The sequence below is a fragment of the Candoia aspera genome, chromosome 14 (genome assembly GCF_035149785.1).
Source record: "Candoia aspera isolate rCanAsp1 chromosome 14, rCanAsp1.hap2, whole genome shotgun sequence".
Taxonomy (NCBI): Eukaryota; Metazoa; Chordata; class Lepidosauria; order Squamata; family Boidae; genus Candoia; species Candoia aspera.
In genome coordinates this window covers 6,668,384-6,689,715 of record NC_086166.1, presented here as the reverse complement: position 1 = coordinate 6,689,715, position 21,332 = coordinate 6,668,384, and the positions used below count along the sequence as shown (strand labels likewise).

The 21,332-nt window shown below is 41.8% G+C and overlaps 1 protein-coding gene across 1 annotated transcript in view; it reads left to right on the top strand.

Moving 5' to 3' along the window:
- Positions 1-5,775: 5,775 nt before the first annotated feature.
- The window catches only part of OTOA (otoancorin), a 30,418-nt gene continuing 14,861 nt past the window's right edge, over positions 5,776-21,332 (top strand). The window contains 17 exon segments of the mRNA XM_063315071.1: positions 5,776-5,880; positions 6,666-6,696; positions 6,783-6,810; positions 7,265-7,352; positions 8,820-8,951; positions 9,460-9,649; positions 9,652-9,694; positions 10,785-10,888; positions 12,076-12,176; positions 13,493-13,632; positions 14,670-14,793; positions 14,965-15,180; positions 16,335-16,502; positions 17,135-17,275; positions 18,041-18,096; positions 19,443-19,560; positions 20,150-20,223. Coding sequence (XP_063171141.1) covers positions 5,776-5,880; positions 6,666-6,696; positions 6,783-6,810; positions 7,265-7,352; positions 8,820-8,951; positions 9,460-9,649; positions 9,652-9,694; positions 10,785-10,888; positions 12,076-12,176; positions 13,493-13,632; positions 14,670-14,793; positions 14,965-15,180; positions 16,335-16,502; positions 17,135-17,275; positions 18,041-18,096; positions 19,443-19,560; positions 20,150-20,223 — 1,859 coding nt within the window.

Below are 21,332 nucleotides of genomic sequence, written 5' to 3'. Positions count from 1 at the left end.
CTTAGAGTGTGGTCCAGGGATCTTCTCGGAGGTCCGCAAAATTCAAATTATTTGCCAGATATTAAAGATGATTGCAAAAACGTACAACAATGTCACTCTTCCCATCATTATTTTTTATTTGTTAAAAAAATATAGTGCTTTTTCATGAAAAATATTTGGCTTGGCTGGCTTGGGAATTCTGGGAGTTGAAGTCCACACATTTTCAAGCGGCCAAGGTTGAGAAACACTGGTCTAGGCCAGAAACACTGTTCTGTCCACCTTTCCAGGATGGAAAAATGAAACAAAAGCTCATTTGCAATCTTTGTTCATCTCCATCTCCCTCCTAGGGGGTGCTAGAGCTCCAGATCTACAGTCTTTTTGCCTTGGCTATCAGTGGCTGAACTGCCCACAATGGCTTGAAGTATAATCCATCTAACTCACGGTCTGCTGAACAAGCCCAAAGCAAGCCAGCATCAGACAAGCAAAGAAATTCCGCCTCCTTGGCCAGTTTTGGCTTTGGAGGTGTTCTTGCTTTGCTTGCTATGGGACGGATAGTGGCTTGTGCAAGGCACAAAAGCAAGCCAGGAATAAGCCACAAATATCACAAGCAAGCTATTTGGCCCCGATGGGAAGCCACTGACGCAGTTAGGAAATCAATAAATTGTGGCTTGCAGGGGTATCCTCAGGGGAGTAAAAAAACAAAATCAAGCCTTGCCTTATTCAGAGTATCTGCAGGGAGCGGGGTCAAAAAAGTCAACATGTCAGCCACCACCACCATGGGATTGGAGCCCTGTATTTTTTTTTTACACGTGACTTCTTGCTTGAGGCTAAACGAAAAAAAATGAAGCTTCTGGCATTCTTTGTTTAATAGAAGATGTTCATTACATGTATATATTTTGATTTCAGGGGTTTTCTGCTGATGCTGGTCTCTGTTTTGGACCTTAACTCCCATGGAAGACATAAAGGAAAACATTTAGAAGAACAGTTCTGATAGGAGAGAAATCCTGAATTTGTTTATGAGGGAAAAAAATGGGACTTTCTTCTTGGCAATCCTGCAAACAGTCGTTTTTCTTCTCAAAAATTAACCTGATGACTCGAGGATTCTAAAAGTTGGGTTTGCAATGGGACAATCTAGCACGTTCCATGTTTGGTTTTGAAAATGTTCCCACAGCTCTGCTAACTCACAAAAGTGACATCTGCTTGGAAGTCAGCCCTGCCGAACTGAACTGCAAGCGCTTTCAGCTGAAACTCTTTCAGAGAATAAGGAAAGCCTTGAAAAATGGGTTGGGGAGGAAACAAAGTAGGAAATGGAATGATGAGACTACTCTCCACCTCGTTTGGGTATGTTAACTTCTTTATTTCTGCCAAGCACATTTAAATGTCACACCTGCTTTGTAGCACTGTTGAGCAGTGAGTCTATGAGTGATGCTTAGCTGTGTTGAATGCTGACCCAGCACACTGGGAAAACTCAACCTTGGTGACCAGGGCTTTGCGAATAAAACAGCACCTATTTGCCATGCCGGTTCAGTGAAAGTTGGAGGATTTCAAACAGAGGCTGGGTAGTCCTCTGCTGGGGATGGTGTTGTGAATCCCACAGTGTGCAGGGGGTTGGACTTGATGACCACTGAGGTCCCATCAGACACTATGATTTTATGGAAAAGCAGATGGCATCTGGTGTCAGGAAAGAGATGAAAAGGCTTAAGAACAACCTGCTGTCGATTGTACGCTGTGGGTCAGCCTTGCTTCAAGTATCCCAAAACCTGGCCCAGAAAACTGCAGGGACTTGGCCAGGCAGTCTCCGAGAATCGGACACGATTGAACAGATTAAAAAAAAGGCATCCCAGCCCTTTAAAGCAGCCTGACTAAAGATCCTTTCCTCCCCAGTGGTTTTGAGTCCTTTTTGCACCTCTCAGTTACAGCTGAAGAAGGGTATCCCTTAGAAACTACTTAATTTGCACAAGGAACAGACACGAGGGAGATCTTGGAGTGTGTGGCTGTGTGTGCAGACCTTCACACACTTAGGTCAGTGTACCGTGTACGAGAAACACTTAAGATTACCTTCTTCCTCTTCCCTTCCTCCTCCTCCCAGTTCTTCATCATAGACCAGCTGATGTTGTTTCTCTTCCTCCTCCTTCATAGACCAGCATATTATTATTATTATTATTATTATTCCTCCTTCTCCTTCATAGACCAACATTTATTATTATTATTATTATTATTATTATTATTATTATTCCTCCTCCTCCTCCTCCTCCTCCTTCATAGACCAACATTTATTATTATTGTTGTTGTTATTATTATTATTATTCCTCCTCCTCCTCCACTCACTGCTCAACCTCTGCTTTTCAGAGTCCCTCCCCCTCGCTCTGTCCTCACCCTTCCAGCTGGAGAGGTGGGCTTTTGGCAGTCCTCTCTTCTTCCAGCGAACTGTTTTGATCTGGACGAGAGCTTTAAACTTCAGGTGAGTCAAACGTTAAGTTTCACCATCCAGTTTTTGATGGAAGGAGAGGGAACAATCCTTTCCTCGGTTAGGGTGGCGGGGCGAATGATTTCAGTGATATTTCAGTGAAATCATTCAGTGATCAACGGCAAATCTTTCTTCAACGTTGGCAGTTTGCTCATTCCTGGCATTTGGAGTTGTTTGTCTGATATACCTTGATGCTTCGGGTTTTTTGTTGAAAAAAAGTATTAAAGTGCTTTTTCCTACCCCAGAGATTCCAATGATGAACTGTTCAAAGATAAAATAATCAAACCCTCTGATTTCCCTCTAGTTTAAAAAGTTTATTTTTCTATTGTGTATTAAATAATGTGAGGGTTTCCAGACCTATAAAGAATCAAGTTCCTTCCAAAGACATACATGAAAACAATTCATTTCTTCCCCCCTCCCCACCTTTTGTCTAATGAAAAGGAGAGACTAAGGAACAGGGTTGGGAAAATGCAGTAGGGTTTTCTGGGGGCACCCACAAAAAAATGTAAGCAATCAAGCCGCTGTTTCACAGGGAGATATTTAAGAGATCAAGGATCGCTTGGATTCATACACTGCCCTGTCGTATTTGTGGTTTCCTTGAGCAAGGTTTGTGTGAATTCAGCCACTGGGTCTCATTAATGATGATTAGGAAATTAGTGAGTTCTGCAAATCCATTTGAGGTTTGAGGTTTATTTAATAGCCCACATTTAAGAAAACCATTGTTTAGCATGCTGTGTGAGCCTCATCATCATTTTGCTTAAGCCCCTTTCACAGGTTTGGGCATCAGACTAAGCCATGATCAAACACCATATTGTGGCTTAGCAATAGAACTCCAAACCAGCTCAAAAAGAACAACTCGCTTAGTTGCCTGCCAGAAGCATCACCTCAAGAGGAAGAGAAAATACTTTAAAAACCCAGATCTTATTAGTTTCTTCAGCTCTAAATTACTAACACAGGGATATCTGCTAGCCTGAAAAAAAAGGGTTGAGGACTAGCAGCTTGGAAGGCACTATTTGCAAGGTTGTACCTTGCTGGCTGGGGAATTCTGGGAGTTGAAGTCCACACATCTTAAGGTTGCCAAGGTTGAGAAACACTGCTGTCGAGTTACGCCAACTGGCTATTGGTTTTCACAAGAGCTCTGTTTGACTCGGACAACGCCTCTGCCAAAATGGTTACCAAAGAAAACATTAAATGCATAAAGATGTGGAAGATGTGGTCTTTCATCCTTTCTTTGCTTCCAACTGAAATCTCCCCCCCCCACTTTTATTGTAGTGTTATAAATCTTGATACATTGTATTATTTCAGCACAGATTTCGGTGCAATAATATTTATGCAATAGCATTATAAATTAGGACATTCTCTTATTTAGAAAGGGGAAAGTATTGAAAAGAAGAAGAAAAAAGTAAAAATTCTATCAATATTAACAGCATTCTAGGTGGTCAATATTGCAAGCATAAAATCCATGAAGTTTTCATCCAGTGTTGAGTATAACATAAAAAAGGACCACTGCATATCATATTGAAGTAATATTCATGTGACAGTAGTTTAAATCTGAAACTAATTCCTCAGTATTAAGACATCCATTGTATTATTAATTAGTCTATGTGTAGATAGATACAGTAGGCTCTCAGTTAACTGGAACTCAAGCAACGGGCCCAAAAATCTGTATCTCTCTGCTGCCATCTAGTGGGTATTAGGGTTTAGTAGTTACTCTCAAGCAACCAGAAGCTACATTTATCTGGCATCTACCAATTTCCATGGGTGCCGGTTAACTAAGAGTCTACTATAGATGGAAATAAAAGATAGATGAAGCAAATTTAACCAAAGTTAAAATAGCTGAAAAATAGGGGAAAAAGAGAAACAACAACAATAATAGTAATACAAATCATTGATTTCTCATTTCCCCCTTTTTATAGTTCTAAAACAAGCTTCTAGTCCTTACTAGGCTAGACTTCCTGAAGCACTGGCATGGAAGTCGTTTATTGGTGTGGAAGAGGTTTATATTTGCAAACTCCACGATGCAAAAAAAAAAAAAAAAAAAGCCAGCTTGAGCGAAGGGGAAGGCTTTTGAATTGGCAGTGCTGCAGGAAGGAAAGAGTTAAAGTTCCTGTTTCAAATAGCAGCTGCTATTTTTAATTATTTTCTAATGATCTGAAGTTGTGCCTCTCTGGTCTCACTCAAAAAAGTTCCTTTGGTTTTTTTTGCCTAAGCAACAATGTTGCCTAGGCATTCAGGAAGGGGATCTTTTTAATTTTCCTTTTTTTGTTGCAATTTCTTTTATCTTTGTGTCTGTTTCTTGTTGCAGTTTCTTTCATCTTTGTATCTGTTCTGGTATCTTTGTATCATTTCTTTTAATCAAAAATGGGTGGGATTTGCAGCTCCAGGTGGGCAGAAAAGCCATTTGTAAATAGTCCCAAGAAATATCAAATGTAGAAGGCCTTCTCTCCCCACCCCCAAAGGAATGAAAGGAAAACTATAGTTTGCATTAAAGTCTCTTAGCTGAGCTGGGCCGCTATAGAAAATAATCAATCAATGAAATAAATTAAGAAAAGGCAAACACAACTGCATGAGTAGGGAATTGTTCTTTGGAAATATGGTGGTTGAACTCGAGAGCTTTGCAACTAAGTAAAAATGCCCCGGTTGCAGGTGTCTATGAAAGGCAGGATTTGTTAAGCTGTGCCAGATAATTTCAAACCTCCTAAAGTAATAGGGCAAAGTCTGCACAAAATACAACTAAGCTCATTGTTAGGGAAACTGGACACTTAGACATAGCAGAGACGCACTGGAGAAATCCCAGAGGAGCAGCCTGGGAAAGCAACGCAGGGGCTGTTCAACATGTCCAGGTCTGACTAAAACCAGGCGGGTTCCCAGGATCGGATCCTGATCCCCATTCGCACAAAGGCTTCACTTGATGCTGTGCTCCGTGTTCCAGTTCTTCAGCTAAACAGAGGCCTACACCCAAGGCCTTCTGGTGGAAAAGGGGTTCCAGCTGTTCAGCTGATGTAGCAGATGTGAGCAGAGCAAGGCTTGTATCTTCAGGTGGGTTTTCTTTTTCCTTTGTCTTTTAACTCCATTAAGCTTACAATGGGTTTTATGTGGTTCTGGCCCCCTACAGTGGAATAAGCCCATTTGGGGGCCATTGTGGTTGAAAGAGGATATCTTGAGGTCCAGCAGAAGACACTTGGCAGTGGTCAATGGCCTCAGGGGCTCAGGGTTCCCAGGACCTTACTTTGAGTCTATTGATTAATTATGACTCTCAATTCAATGACACCCCCTTTTTCTTCTTCTTTTCAAGTCTGTCTTCTCAGCTCCTGAAAAGGACCCGAGAAATGGTTCTCCTGGCCTGGAGAATATTTGTCTTGTTGACCTTAGTGACTCTCACCATGGAATCTGACAGTTCTCCAAATGGTAGCCAAGGTGAGATGAAAAACTTTGTACGTTTTCCTCAAAAACGGATCGCGACATTTCAGAACCAAAGAATTGAAGCGGCTTGTAGGTTACTTAGAACAATAATGCTCTTTGGCAGAGAATATTTGAGTCACAGGAAAGGGAAATCAAGAAGAATCTCCAAACTTATTGTGGGTTAATTCTGGCCTCATTTGGATGTCCTACAGTACCATCTTTCTCCAGCCTGGTTCCCCTGAGATACGTTGGAATTCCTATAATCTCTAGCTGTCAATTGAGCATATAACTTTAATGCCATTATATACCTCCAAAACTGGTTATCAAAGCCTCCTCCTCCTTCTCCTCCTCCACCTTAGACTCTTTCACAGGTCTCCTCAGATTAACTTTAGCTGCTATTTGAAGATACATGACAGCATTTCATTTCAATCCTTTCCGATGCCTAATTTTCTAGTTTTTTGGAAGCCGTTTCTTGCATTTGTTTAAAAAAATTTTTCCCCCTTCCTCTCTCCAGAACTGCCTCCACAGCTACAAAGAACCGTGGTCAGTATTTTTATAGTGCTTGATCATTTCTGCAACATTTACTTCTTTGTTTTCAACATTTGTACGTTGCCCTTCAAAACAGGAGCTTCCTAGGAAGGCTTACGACAGCTTAAAATTGCACAGAAGTAAAAAATAATAGTTAAAACACACCAACGCACTAAAATGCATGACATTAAAACAATAAAAGCAATAGATTAAATAAAAGTTTCTAACCTTTCTATAGTTTCCTCATACTTGTTCAACTGAGTGCAATTCTCTCTCTTTCTCTCTTTAGGAAGATATCATAAGTGGGCAGTATTTAAATGGTAACTGGCATTAATTTTCTGTCTCTTTTTTGAACCTCATTAATCTAATTTTATTAACTTTTTAAATATTCCCTTTTTTTTTTTAGCTCTCCTCAATATTCTTAATTTCCAAAGGTAAACATTTGATTTATGTTTTTTAATGTTTTAGCTGAGGGGCAGGGATAAAGCTGGGCTGGAGATCAGTCTCATGGAAATAAGATCACTTAATTACTTTTTAAATGCAAGAATTGGCATCAAAATTAATGGAACTTTTGTCCTGAATAGCAACCACTGCCAACGTTTGAATTTGGTGGTGCAAGTCACAAGATGCACTCACCTACAAATGTAGCAAGTGTGTTTTAACTAATGTTGCATGAATCCAGGCCTGTGGGAAATTTATATTCAGTTTGTTGTACAAACTGAGATCATTGGGCTAATGGAATAAACTATGGTTTGGATGTTATGCAAACACTGCCAGTTTGTAGTTTCTAGTAGTTTCTAGTAATTTCGCTGCGTTGCTATGAGCATTACCTTTCTGTGAAATTCTTCAGAGCAAATTACTTATTTTTTTCCTTTTTTCTTTTTTTAGCACCAATATTTGGACAAAAGATCTCTTTAACAAAATCAGGGCACACTGCCATGCTCAGAATTTTGCAGTTACTTATGGCAGCTTACAGGTTGTATAGATCTAATATTTTCATTCCAAAATGTTTAACTATCCTGTGACAGCAGAACTAGAAAGATGATCTTCAGGAATAAAACACCGTAGGACTAACTAACTAATTAATGGAGCTAGAATTGAAATAGTCACTGCATTCACACATTTACCCAAAGCAATTGTGTGATTCGAATCTTTTTGGTTTAGCTCTTCTGGCAAATGTTTCCTCTGTGGCTTATGAATTTTGTAGTGGATGTTACTACCTCCCCCCCCCTTTTTTTTTAAGTTCTTTTCACCCCTACACTCAGCTAGCTGGTAGCATCTAGCCAATCTTGGCTAAGCTTGAAAATGCAAAGAAGTATCTGGTTAATATGTGAATGGTAGACCATCGGGAAATCTTACCGTCAGCTAGAGTGGAAAATGGAAAAAACATCACAGCAGAAGGCAATGCAAATAGTTTCTGTCTTATTGTCAAGAGGACCATGAACTCACCAAGTCTAATTTGAACTTCACCCCTAGTTGATGCATCCCCTTCTCTGTTTTTACTGCCACGGATGTTGTTGATCTGTATTTTTCCATGTGTGTGTTTGTGTGAATTTTATCTGTTCAGTCATGTCTGATTCTCAAAGACTGCCTGGACTAGTCCCTGCAGTTTTCTTGGCAAGGTTTTTCAGAAGGGGTTTGCCATTGCCTCCTTGCTAGGGCTGAGAGAAGGAGACTGGCCCAAGGTCACCCAGCTGGCTTTGTGCCCAAGGTGAGACTAGAACTCCCGGTTTCTAGCCTAACACCTTAACCATTACACCAAACTGGCTCTTTTGCCGTTTGTGTTAGCTTCCCTGAATACCTTAAAGATACTGAAAAGGCAAGTAAAAACATTTTTGGGGGGAAAAAATGAAAAAATACAGAACTGTTCTCAAGGAGTAATTGAACTGCAGCGTAATGATCAGCTTAGACTGCTGATCTCTGCCAAGCATGGGAAACCCGTATGAGTCCTACCCATGTGGCTGGATTACATATCCCATCCTCCTTGACCAGTTAGGTCTTATGGGAGTCTGAGCTCACCCTGAACTTAGTTCTTGTCTCTTATACGATCCAGATGTTCAGTTTATAAATTAGCGAATGCATTGTGATCCAATGATTTGGGATGGTGGTATTTTAGTGGTTGGGGACCATGCTTAACTTTGGGGTGGGGGGGGGGGGAAGGGGAGAATCTGTGGGTCTCCCTGGGGCAGGACAAATGATGTAAAATGGGCCTATTGCATCGTATACATGGATGGGCTTTTCTGGATTTGAGGGTGAATTGCTGCTTTTCAAGCCTGCCATTTTGAGGGGGTGGCTGGTCCCAAATAGCAGGAAAACACTGGGCTGAGCTGAATTTGATCAGCAAGCATCATCAGAAAGAGTCCTGGTATTGAAGGAAAAAAAAAGGATTTGGGGGTCAGCTTCCCATATCTGAATATGCAAAACTTTCTACCCTGTTTTTCAGGAATCAATCACCAATTACTTTGAGCATCTTTTCCACAACCCCAGAATGTTCCTTTCAGTGTTCCGGGACATGAGCCCTGAGAATTTTCAAACAGCCATGAAATATCTCTTTGGAAGAACCCAGAAGTATTTGGTAAGGCGTGTTGGGTCACTGGGTGGGACAAAAAAATGAACAAGCTTGTCCTACACTCCCTCTTCTAGAAAGGGTTTCTATTGCAAGCCTCGTTCCCACTTGCACTGATCCATACGTCCTCCGACAACTTTTTCTCTGTTAAGGAAGAGAAGAGACCAAGTGGTGGGGAGACCCTGACCCTAATCCTCGGAGCATGCTCACAGCCTTTCTTTAAAATATTCCACTTTGTTTGAACCCTTCTTAAATGGGACAGTATGTAGCCTGATCACTTCCTGCCCCTCTTCCTCATTTCCTTCTCCCTTCCTCTTCTTCCTTCTCATCTGCTTCCTTCTCCTTTTCATCTTCCTCCTCCTCCTCTCCTCCTCCTCCTCCTTCTCATAGATACAACCACTGATAGTTCATTTTCTAACTCTCCAATGGATGTAAGAGCCCTGCAGAACTACAGTCTGACATCTGTTGCAGATCTCACCTGCCTTGCCGTTGCTAGATATCTCTCCTGTATCTCCAGGAACTGGGAGATATTCTGATCAATCTACCTGGAATAAGAGAGAGACTTTTCCAAAGTCCCGGGGGGAACCGTACCTTGGTCCTTGTTACGTTAGAAAGGTGTTTTCTGCTCCTCAATTCTGCTGAATGTGTGGATATCTTAAGCCAGCTCCTTCAAGCTTCTTCGGCCACTTATCTCCAAGCCCACAACGTGGCAAGCTTCCCCAAGATCTTCAGAAAGATGCTTTCCGAAATCTGTAAGTCACTTTCTCAACTGTTTATTATGCAGAAAGAAAACCATTATTAACATTGATACAATGAAAGTGGGGGGCTCAGCAACCTGATGTCCGTGAACACCCATGTCCTCTCCAACACCCTTCTCTGAGCTCAGCAGACATTCTGCTCCACCTGATTTCTTTCTTTTTTTTCAATAAGCTGCTTTGATCTTTTTTTAAAAAAAGAGTAAGCTGGCATCATGCGACTAAAAGCCCCAGTTTCTAGTGTTATATTTATTTGTGTTATAAATATAATCTAATCTACTCCATAAAAGTCCCAGTGGGGGGAGTAGAGAATGATAATTTAGGAGAGGAAAGCTGTGTTAATCTCCAGTAGCCAAAATTCATGGGGTGCCTGTTAGCACCCTCTCCGACTAACAAATCCTATCAGAAAGCGTCAGCATTTGTGAATTGCAGCTCCATGATCACTCCGTGCACCTGATGAAGGGAGCTGCAATTCACAAATGCTGATGCTTTCTAATAGGATTTGTTAGTTGGAGAGGGTGCTAACAGGCACCCCCTGAATCCCGGGGACTTAGTCAGTCTACTGGCAAATGGGTGTTGGGTGATGGTCTGCAGCAACCTTGACAAGCAGTTCTCTTGCGGCAGTTGTTTTCTGAATGCCCCTACCGCACACGCTCAAAATACCAAGCGTGCTCTCAGTCCCAAGACAAGGTGTTAGCCCTGCGAGGTAGTCCAGACAAGAAGCATGACCAGGAGTCCTAGCTCTATCTTTCCTGTAAGGTTAGATTAACAGGATCTTGCAAGTCTAAAAGTCTTTATCCCCTCCTCTTTTTACTCTCTGGAAAACTAGGGAGGGTCCCTTCTGAGACACTTCCCACGCCCTCTCTCCTTCTGTGGGCTGAGATACCTTTTACAGACTTTTCCAGTCTGTGACTCTTCCTCCTGTCTCCCAAGGTCATTCCCACATACCATTACTCAGGGCTTCCCTTTCTCTAGCATTTTACTGGTTGCCCTTTCCATTAACCTGGTTTTTCTTAGTTTTTGGGCAGTCCTGAGGCATTTTGGCTGGGGCATCCTGTCTGATTCCAGTGTGATCTTTGTCTTTTAGATCAACAGTATTCAAAGACCTGTATGACAGACTAACAGCAAATACTCAAAGGGCTGTGTATGAGTGGATGATGCAGAACCTACAAACACCCTACAATGCCAGTGGTAAGTTAAATATGCTATTTATCTGTTTGTGGGCATGCATGTCTATGTGTCTCTGGTTTGTGGGTCATTTACAGAAAACTACAGCAATTAGCACTGATCCAGCTGACACTAAAAAAGCTAAGCAGAATGGGATCTAGTTAGTATCTGGATGGGAGACCACAAGGAAAACTCAAAATGGTAGGCTCAACTGGAAAGGCAAAAATAATATCTGAGAAGAAAGCAACACCACCAATTCCTTTCTGTTGCCAAGAAAACTATATGGATATATCTTGTAAGGCCCCAAGAGGTGAGTTTGGTCTGAAGAAGGTTTTACCTTATCATGTAGTTTTGATGACGTTCAGTAGAGGGCACTAGAGCAAAAATAATAGATAAATGCTGGTTTAACTCTGCTGTTCAGTCAGTCTAATAATTGTGAGATCCAGTCTTGATTTGGCCCAAAAGCTGAGAAATGAGATCCGGATTCCTCTTGCAGCCTATGATGCAAGCAGGGTTGAGAGGGATTGGGGATGTTCCTCCTGGGTTTCCCTTATTGTAGAGAGTGAGGAAGATGACCTTGATGGAAATATGCAAGAACTGTTACTAGGCAAAAGGGGCCGAAACATTTTCTAAATCCAGGACAACAAGGTAACATTTGGAAGTGGCTCAGACCGACACCTGCCCAATTCACTGAAGTATAAGAAGGGGAGGTGGTACAGCACAATCAGGCTTGCAAGACTGAGGTCAGCCCCACTAGAGAGACCAGATCAGGAAATCCACAGGAAGGCTAAAATTACTTTTATTAAGATTGGCTGTAATAACAGAATCTTGCAAGTCTGACTGTGCTGGACATGCCCTTCTCCAGTAAATTTACTCCAGTAAATCAAGGAGGTGTCTTCCCAAGCCCTTTCTAAATGCTATCTTGTTTCTCAGAACTTAAAAAATATTTCAGCCCCTTTACCCAGGTAATATTTCTTCCATACATCCATGAAGATCATCCCTACAGTTACCTAGGAATTTGCATTCTTTCTTCCCAGACATCTTACCTCTTACCTCTTGTCTGACCTGCCATAATTCCCTTTTTTCTTCTGGCATTTTCCACCCACAGACAGCACGTTTTGCTTGCAGGCACTTCTAATCAGGTTTTCATATTGCTGATATTCCTAGAATTAGCTATGCATGCTATTAATATGGTGGCCTCCTCATTTCAGAAAATTCCACATCTTGGGTCAGCGCTGAAAACCTGTGGATTCTGGGGAGGTATATGGTTCATCTCCCCCTTGAAGAAATTAGGAAAATTCACCCGTATGAAGTAAGTAAAAATAATGCCTGTCTGTGAAGAGCAGTTGTGGAATGGGTAACGTGGGGTTTTGGGCACCTTCCATAAATATTTCTGGATTTCTGCTCTTAATATCATTTGCAGACAATTTTTGGATTCTGGAAACCTACACAATCCATGAATCAGAGAGGGTTAGTCTACATCATAAAATCACCAAAATCTTTTTCAGAAATACCAAGATAAATCCCAGTATGAAGGCTGGGGCATATTTAGGCACTATTAAGGATTCAATGTACTGTCCCATCAATTTCCAAGTTGCTACCTGCCCCTCCATTCTAGATTATTATGGGTTGTATTTTTAAAGCTTGTATACTTTCTTAGGAACTTCAAGCAAAAAATGCAAAAATGGGGTCTGTGTGGATTTTGCCAAAAGCTTCTGAACATTCAGGGCAAGACAAAAATGGGTCTTCTTATTTAAAAACCGGCTTTAAAAACCAGAATGTGCATCTTTATAAACAGAAAATAGCTCCCAAATTAGTACTTAGATTGTTGCTTTTGGCAAACAGCATTTAAAATATTCAAAGTAGCTAGATTAAACACATGTATTTTATTAAGAACAAGTTGCTTCCATGCAAAATTGTTCTTATTTCAACTTTGCCCCTTCAGTGATGGCACCTTAGGGGCTGGAAGGAAAAATAACTGCTTAAAATTAAAGTGCAGTTTCTGGTTGAGAAAAAAAAATGTTTTTCCTTTTTTATATGCTGATATAAGGGTTTGTTCAGAACTTGAGAAAGATTTGAGAGGTGGTTGGGGAGATGTTAAATCCTTGCATCTTCTCCAGCTGGTTGAGAAATGAATTCCCACCTCCCTGGTTCACAGCACCATTGTTTTCAAAAAGGTGGAAAAGTTTCTGCAGAGTATAGTAAAGGAAAGTCAAGATGGTAGCCACAGTGCTACAATTGTAGCTCTGCTTTTGCAGCTGCCATTTTGACTTTTTTGACCACCCTGCAGAAACCCTGAGCTCAAGACTGAAAGTTATCCAGCTGCTGGCATTTCTGTAATCCTTTAAACTCTTATTCTTTCAATAAATCTAGTAATAAATACAGAAGCGCCTTGGTAGGTGCTTCTGATGCGAAAAAAAAATCTAGTGGAATTTTATTGTAGGTTGACTCTAAAGAATCTGATGGATAAATTGCTACAGAACTTCAAGATCTGGAAACAGAGGCACCCTCTGGTTTCTTCACATACAAAAATAATCTATAGGATCTTTAGCTGGTTGAGACCTCATCTATGGCTCCTGAACGGACTTCATTAAATTCTACCTCACTTGTCTTTTCTCTGCTGCTTAGATGTGGCTATTTGTCAGCTACGACAATGCAACCAAGCAATTGGATACTGTTTACGATGTCACACCAGGGTTTGCACAAGCCTTCTTGGAAAGAATCAACGCATCTGGCTTTGATATGAGGAACATGTCGACTTTGTACAGGCAAGCTTGCGTTTTAAAGGCGAGGGAGGGGTACCTTTGGTTCTGAAGCTCAGAAGTGAGCTGTAAGGTTCAGAGGAAGTCAGCTAAGATGACATAGAGCACTGTTTCTCAACCTCAGCAACTTTAAGATGTGTGGACTTTAGCTCCCAGAATTCTCCAGCCAGGATGCTGGCTGGGGAATTCTGGGAGTTGAAGTCCATGCATCTTAAAGTTGCTGAGGTTGAGAAACAGAGATACAGAGACTTGAGGACACGCTGTATGAGAGCAGGCTGAAGGAACCTGGGATGTTCAGTTTGGAGGAAAGAAGACTGAAGGCCACATGGTAGCCATGTTCAAGTAACATGGAAGCTACAGGGAAGGTGGTCAAGAACTATTTTCTGTGGCCACAGGAACTAGAAGCAGAAATTAAAGTTGCACTGCCTAAATTTAATTTAAACAAAAGGAAAACACTTTCTGAGGGTAAGAACAGGACAAGAGTGGAACAGTCTACCTATGGAGGTTGTGAGTTCTCTGTCTGGAGGTTTTTAAGAAGAGGCTGGAGAGCCAGCTCTTGTGGATGTTGAGTTGGTCGTCTTATACATTGCAGAGGTTGGCCTAGAAGGTCTTTGGGCTCCTTCCCGCTCCTAGATGGTCTTGATGATCTCTTCCAACTCCATAGTTCTTTGAAGTTTTGTGAAGTTGTCTGATTGGTCTGTTCCATGAGGGGAAGCATGCAAATTGGTCAGAGCCCCTTCCTTAATGATGCATTCTGGATGTTGAGTTTGGCTCAAGATAATTTGGAATAAGTTGGTGTCTACTTTGCTCATCCCGGCTAGACAGGGATGCTATCTACAGTGTGAGAGCTATACCTGGTTTTTTGAAGGGCACCAAGAAGCCCTCCTGAGTGCTGGGATTCAGTTGCCTACTGTTCTGAGGTGGAAAACCCCTCAAGTCTAAAATCGGCTTAATGAAGATTGAAAAAAGAAAAGAAGACATAATCCCTCCCGAATAAATCCAGAGAAAGGGCAGGCAACTAACTTCTGCTGTGCCTCACTTAGGCTGGGTTTGCTGGTTTGTTTCTACCATGATCTGGCAGAGATGGATTCCACCATGGCTCGGGCGTTGCTTCACCAAATGATTAAATGTCACCAGCTGAGAAGCTTCCAGGCCAATGTTCAGAAGGTAGGTAGAGACTGGGACATCATCACTGCCAAGGGCTTCGCAGTGGTCTCTCTTGTCTTTGAGAAAGGCAGTTGACTTTGAAAACCGTGTGCCTGAGCTTCTCGACATCAGCTCTTCAAAGGGTTGTGGTTCTTGTTGTTGTTATTATTGCTGTTCTTGGAATGGTTCCAGCTGAAGTCCCAACTTCTCAACGTTGCCGTGCAAAACCAGACTTTGAACGATACTCTGGGCACCCTCTCTGATGCCGTCGTTGGACTGGCAACCAGCCAGCTGGAATCTCTCTCCCCCAGAGCCGTGCATTCTGCAATCTCCACGTTAAACCAAGTCTCCGGATGGGCCAAGAGCCAAATCATAGTTTTATCCAGCAAATATCTGCTTTATGAAAAGGTACATTGGGTTGTCAAAGGCATCAGGTTGGTTTTAATGATAAAGCTCTTTTGTGGTGGTCTTTCTTCAGACAGCTGGGCATGTTGGGTCAATTCCAAGCCCATTGCAATGCTTGCTGATTGAGTTTGCACACTGTGCAAATGGTGGTTTACTGAACCATTTATTGAATAAGCACAGTTGCCTAGGTTCACATTATCCTTTCAGCCATAAATTATGGTTTGTAAGCTATAAGAGGGGGTTCACACCTCCCATTAAGCCAAAACCTAACAAACCACATTAATGCTTAACGGTTTTTTGAACGTAATCACACCAACTGACCTTGGACTGCTCATTCTCTCTTGACTTCACCTACTTGGCAGGGTTCTTGTGAAGCTAATGTGGGTGAGCGCATGGTTTTGCTGCACCAAGGGAGATTAGAATATTAATTTGAGAAGTCAACTGGGTGAATGTTTTGGAGGAATATCTTCTGGGTTGGATATCTGTAATGTTATGAAGCTCCAGATCCTACACATACAGTACCTCCCTGTCATCTGCTACCACTGATACCATTTAAAAAGCTGGAACTGGGCCATGTTCACAAATAATACTGATGTTTTGTTTCACCTACCTCTGTGGGAAAGATGTTTCTCAAGTTAAGCTCAACTCCTGGTGACTTCAAGGACATATCCAAGGGTTTTGTTGTTTGCCGATATTATGGAAGTGGGTTGCTATGGACATCTTCCATGATTTTTATTTCCTTCCGAGACGGGTCTATCATCCTGAGATTTCCCAGCAGTTTCCCATGCAACGTTAATCAAATTTGACCCTGTTCAGCTTTTTCAAGATCAGCCAAGGTTGGCTAGGTGCTTGTCCTGAACAGTTTATGTTATTAAAAAATTGCATCCTGAGGCTTACAATCTGACAAGACGTGGTAGGGAGAAAAACAGTGAGGAACTGAGTGGGGGGGATATCGGACAAGTTGCCTAGGACTGCAGAAATTGATGGTGTTTCTTCACCATCTTCCCTGAACAGCTGTCCCTCGCCATAAATGGCTTTTGAGTCCTCTTCGAAGCACTTTTCTGCTCAACACGAGAATGAAAAGAGTGAAGCATAAAGCTTCCTTGACCTTAGGACACCTTCCTTGACGTCCTGGTGTCCTTGTCCCCTCTTCTTAGGCGTTGTCGTTTCACAACGTTAGTCAAATGGGGGCTTTGGTGACTGGCATTGACACCCTGTCCTTCTACAACATGAACCCCAACGAACTCTCTCAGGCAATCCAGAGTGCCTTGGCACAGAGGGCGCTGGATTTGTCCCCAGCTCAAAGACAAGGAATCTTCCGGAAGGTAAGTGCTGATGTTTCTGAGTGGCGGAGAACATGCGAGTGAGATGGAGACATCACGGATTTAGAACTAGAAAGCTTTCCTGTCCAACTTCTTCATTTCATACAATCTTATCAAGAGGACTAGCCTCAGAAGTCTCCGCAAAACTCATCTTCAACTTGTTAAGTGGGGGACCATCTGAACCAGTGTTTTTCAAACTTGGCAACTTGAAGGTGTGTGGACTTCCACTGAGTAGGTCTTCAACTGTAAAGGTGATGGGGGAGAGATGTACTTTCAGACTTGCAAGATTGATGTTAGCCTTGCAAGGTAGTCCAGACAAGAAGTACACCCAGAAGTACTAGCTCTAACTTTATTTTAAGGTTACATTAAGAGAATCTTGCAAGTTGGAAAGCACATCTCTCCCCCCTCGCCTTTACAGTCCACCCAACTAGGGAGGGTCCCTTCTGAGACATTTGCCATGCCCCGTTCCTTCTGTAGGCTCAGCTGCCTCTTATCTGTTGCCTAGTCTTCTGCTCTTCCTCCTGTCTCCCAAGGTCATTCCCACAGACCATTACAGAAACTTCTCAATATCTAGAGTGGGTGTCTGATCCAGCCAAAGGAAACAAATTAAACTCAGGCATCCCTTTTTTTCACAGGTCCTGGCATCCACACAGCTCTCGTCCATCCTCACGGATCTGCCCAGCGCCTTTTTTACGGAGGTGTCCCTATTTGATTTGTGGAAGGCAGGCAGCTTCAACGCATCGCTGGTGAAAAAAAAAGAGCTGAGGCCAAGCCAGGTAATCTGGCAGAGCGACAAGTGGAAGCCAGTTGCTGGACGGGTGCATGATGGCCCTTTGCGGGGACCCTGGGTTGGACAACCAGAAGGTGGAACAGATTGTGCGGCTTTGCGTCAAGAGGAGAGCAAAAGGGTGCAGTTCTCCCTCCCTTGAGGCACACCCTGGCCCTAATCTGGATACTCTCCCAACCCCCATTGTGAGGGGTGTCCCCAGATAGGTCAAAAAAGTCAAGATGGCAGAGGCAACTATGCAATGGAAGCCCTGCCCCCTTTTAATCTGTGTGTGACACTTGTAAAAGAGGGAAGGGCTTTGATTGCATGGTAATATCTACCATCTTGACCTTGTTGACCCCTTACCCTGCCTTTGTACTATGAAAATAGGCACGACAACCACACTTGGTCAACTGAGAAGCTGAGCTTAGCTCCCGGTACCTCCATGGACACATCCGTGGCCACTTTTCTGGCAACAGGATGGAAGTGGTTGGTCACTGGTGCCTTCTGGGATGCTATTTTGATTTCCCAATCTAGCCTACAGCCTGGCATTTCCTAGTGGTCTCTCATCCAAGTACGAATCATGTCTGTCCTGGCTTCATTTTGTGTATATGTTTTATAAGTATGTATATAAAATGAACTCCTACATGTATGAGTATAATATAGACACTTATGCTGGCTGGGGAATTCTGGGAGTTGAAGTCCACGTATCTTAAAGTTGCCAAGGTAGGAAACACTGCTGTAGTGTATAGGTCCCTTATTTGTTTAATTTCAGGCTTTGTTTCTGTATGAATTATTGTCAAGGAAAACTCCTCTGTCTGATCTCTTAAGGTAAGGCAATGTCCTCTGTGTTTTAATCCCTGGATTATAGTGAGAATATCAACATACTACATATCCTTTACTTGTCGTTTGCTATATTTTATACCCTGTGTTTCAGTGGGAGCTCAAAGCAGCACAGTTGTGTGTGTGTGTGTGTGTCCATTTTATCCTCCCAACTAAACCCAACAATGAAGGTTGGGCTGGAAAGGGAGCGTGGTCCAACGTCACCTGTAGTTGAGTAATAACTTGAACAGGGGCCCTCAGTTCAGATGCTGGAAGTTCCCCCCAGTTTCGTGAGACTGAGACGCACTTAAGAATTCACCTCTTACCTGTGTGTCCAAGACAAGGACTGGTGAAGTTTTGAACCCTCTGTGCCCCTGCAAAGCTGGTTTTCTGGTCCAGTTGACCACTCGAGTCTCAGATCTCAGGCGAGATCTTGAATGAACCACCACCATCTCTCAGCATTTCAAGAACTTGGGAGACTTCAGCCATTCTGGGAAGGAGACAGGACGCTTCTTGGAGCCAAGGTGGGCTCCCTGTTGCCAACAGAGTCACTGAGCAATGGTTCCCCTTGGGGACAAGCACTGTAGCCGTGATCACATCTGCTGGAGCAGTTTACAAGCCGGGGAAGGGCAGCCACAGCCATTTCCCCACTACAATCGGACTGCTCACCCCTGCTATCTCACTAATGGTTCTTTCATCATTAAATCGAATGGGAGAATCTAGACTCCCTTTGCGTAATATCTGGGGACATTTCTTCTCCGATACAACACAGAATGATTTTCTTTGCCATTAAACCATACCAATTTCTAGGCATTTGGTGTTGTGACCAATAGGTAGTAAGCAAGGTGTCTATGCAGAAATAAGTGGGGTTGAGAATTTAGGTAAGATTGGTCATCTGGTGCATAGAGAGGGCCACTGCAGAGGGTCCTCACTTACCAAACTGTTCACAAAACAGAGCACAGAAACAGGCAAGGTGGGTGGTGGCTCCCATCCTATGGAATCACTTGCCCCCAACGGCAAGGTGGTCCCTTCTCTTGTGAAGTTCCAGAAACTCTCATCTCTCCATCTTCCACCTTCCACCTTCTGTCATCTCTGCCATTCCAGACTTGATGTCCTCCAGAGATGTGGCACTACAGCCCTCATCATCCTTGACCATTGGCCATGCTGGTTGGAAATTAGGAGAGTTGTAACAGAAGCCTTTGAGAAGACATGAATCGAAAGAGGGGAATTTGATCCTAACTTAGAAAATGTCATTTTCCAGAGATTGAGTCTAACTGAATGAGATGGAATATTCTTAGAATTAAATTGGATCTTACAAATGCTTACTCTATATCTTTTTTTCTCTTCCAATTCAGCACCAGACAGCTGTTGAAAGGCCTGACCTGCCAGCACATTGAGAATTTGAGTGCAATCTTTTTTTTGAACATCTTCAACATCTTTGAAAAGCATCTTCACTTGCTCTCCCCCTTTCAGGTCAAATGTGAAATAACCTAATGTGTTTGTTTCATTTCTAACAGAAGGTCTGTTAAGAATCTGGATTATGATTTCAAACATTTACCTAGGGCAAAGTAAATATAGAGACATGCTTGTGATTTGCATTTTAAGGAGAATGTACTTGATTTCACATTTTGGAAATAATGTAATCAAAAAACAGCAATTGCTTTCTGAATTCTGCCCTTTTCTGAATTTGAAGAGATAATACTTTTATCCAAGCAGATCTACACAAGTGTGGATGTTAGATCTCATACATGTCTCTTTTTTTGATGCGTTTAACACACATTAATGAAAATAACATACCAAAAATGCATTCTTCTTGCTTGTAAAAATGCATGTGTTTAGGAACTCTATATGGAATGTGGAAACTTTTTTTTAAAAATCACAAATGTGCAGAAAAGTGTCAATGTCAATTTGCGATCACTTTCACTAAGTGGGAAATTGATGTGACAATGGATTGAAATTACTGATATTATGTTGGCGTATGTAGAAAAAAATAGTCACTCAGGATTATAGCTTTTACATGTGTTGTTTCTATGCAATCACATTTGAAAAATCCTCTTTGCAGATCAATTGTTTGGCTTGGAAATTCTGGACAATTTCCGAAGCATCTGTACCTCCCTACCTTTTAGCTGTGCTTCCGTAAGCCATTCTTTTTAATTTCCTTCCTTTTCTTTTTTCTCTAACCAGCGTGAAAAACAACATGAAAATTATAGATCTTTATAGTGCCAATTATATATACATATATTATTCCAGTCAATATTCATGCATTTCTTTCATGCTTTTCAGAAAAATATGACTGGTAGCTGCTTTGTCTTCAGAGAATGAAAACCCATTAATTTGATTTTAATGGTGGTATTTAGCATCAGGATGCAGATTTGAAAGGACTATATGAAAGACAAAGGATTATTTCGTTGTAATTATTCTAAGGCAGTGTATCTCAACCTTGGGAACTTTAAGATGTGTGGACTCCAACTCCCAGAATTCCCTAGCCAGGATGGCTGGCTGGAGAATTCTGGGAGTTGAAGTCCACACATCTTAAAGTCCCCAAGGTTGAGAAACATTATTATAAGGCCTCCCTTAATTAAGCGCACAATTAAAGTTAGACTTAAAATTCTGTAAATATTCTGAGAATAATTGGGATTTAAACCCACGGAATTTAGAGATCATAAAAAGTTGCTTGTTTGCACTGACCTTGAAACTATTTATTATTACTAATTGGATCTGAGGCTATTTTACTAATTTTTTGGCAGAGACATGACTCAAATTTCTTGATACAAAGCTCAGTTGTATATGATTAGCTGGGTGAATCTCACATTCAAATCTATCCGTATAACTTATCCTAAAGGCTGCAAGGAATCCATACTGTATGCTTTTTATTGGAAAAGATCTTTGATCCCTTCTTTGGAAGAATGGCTAATTAAATTATGGGAGTATGCTTCGAAGACAAAAAACAACTTCCTACATAAAAAATAAATCAGATGCAAAATGTAATTCCAACTGGAAACCATTGGATTTTGCTGTTATATATGGTTTTGTATCCCATACAAAACATGGGTTTTCTTTTCTATAGAATCATATTTCAACTTGATCTATAATTTTTATTACTGATTTAATGCTTTAATGTTTGTGGTTCTGTAAGCAGTTTGTACTGCATTAACTGAGTATGTTCAATTTAAAATTCAGCAGGGATAACTATCTGCCCCTTATATTTTGTTTTCTTGTATGTTTTGTCCATCTTTCCCTGTCAC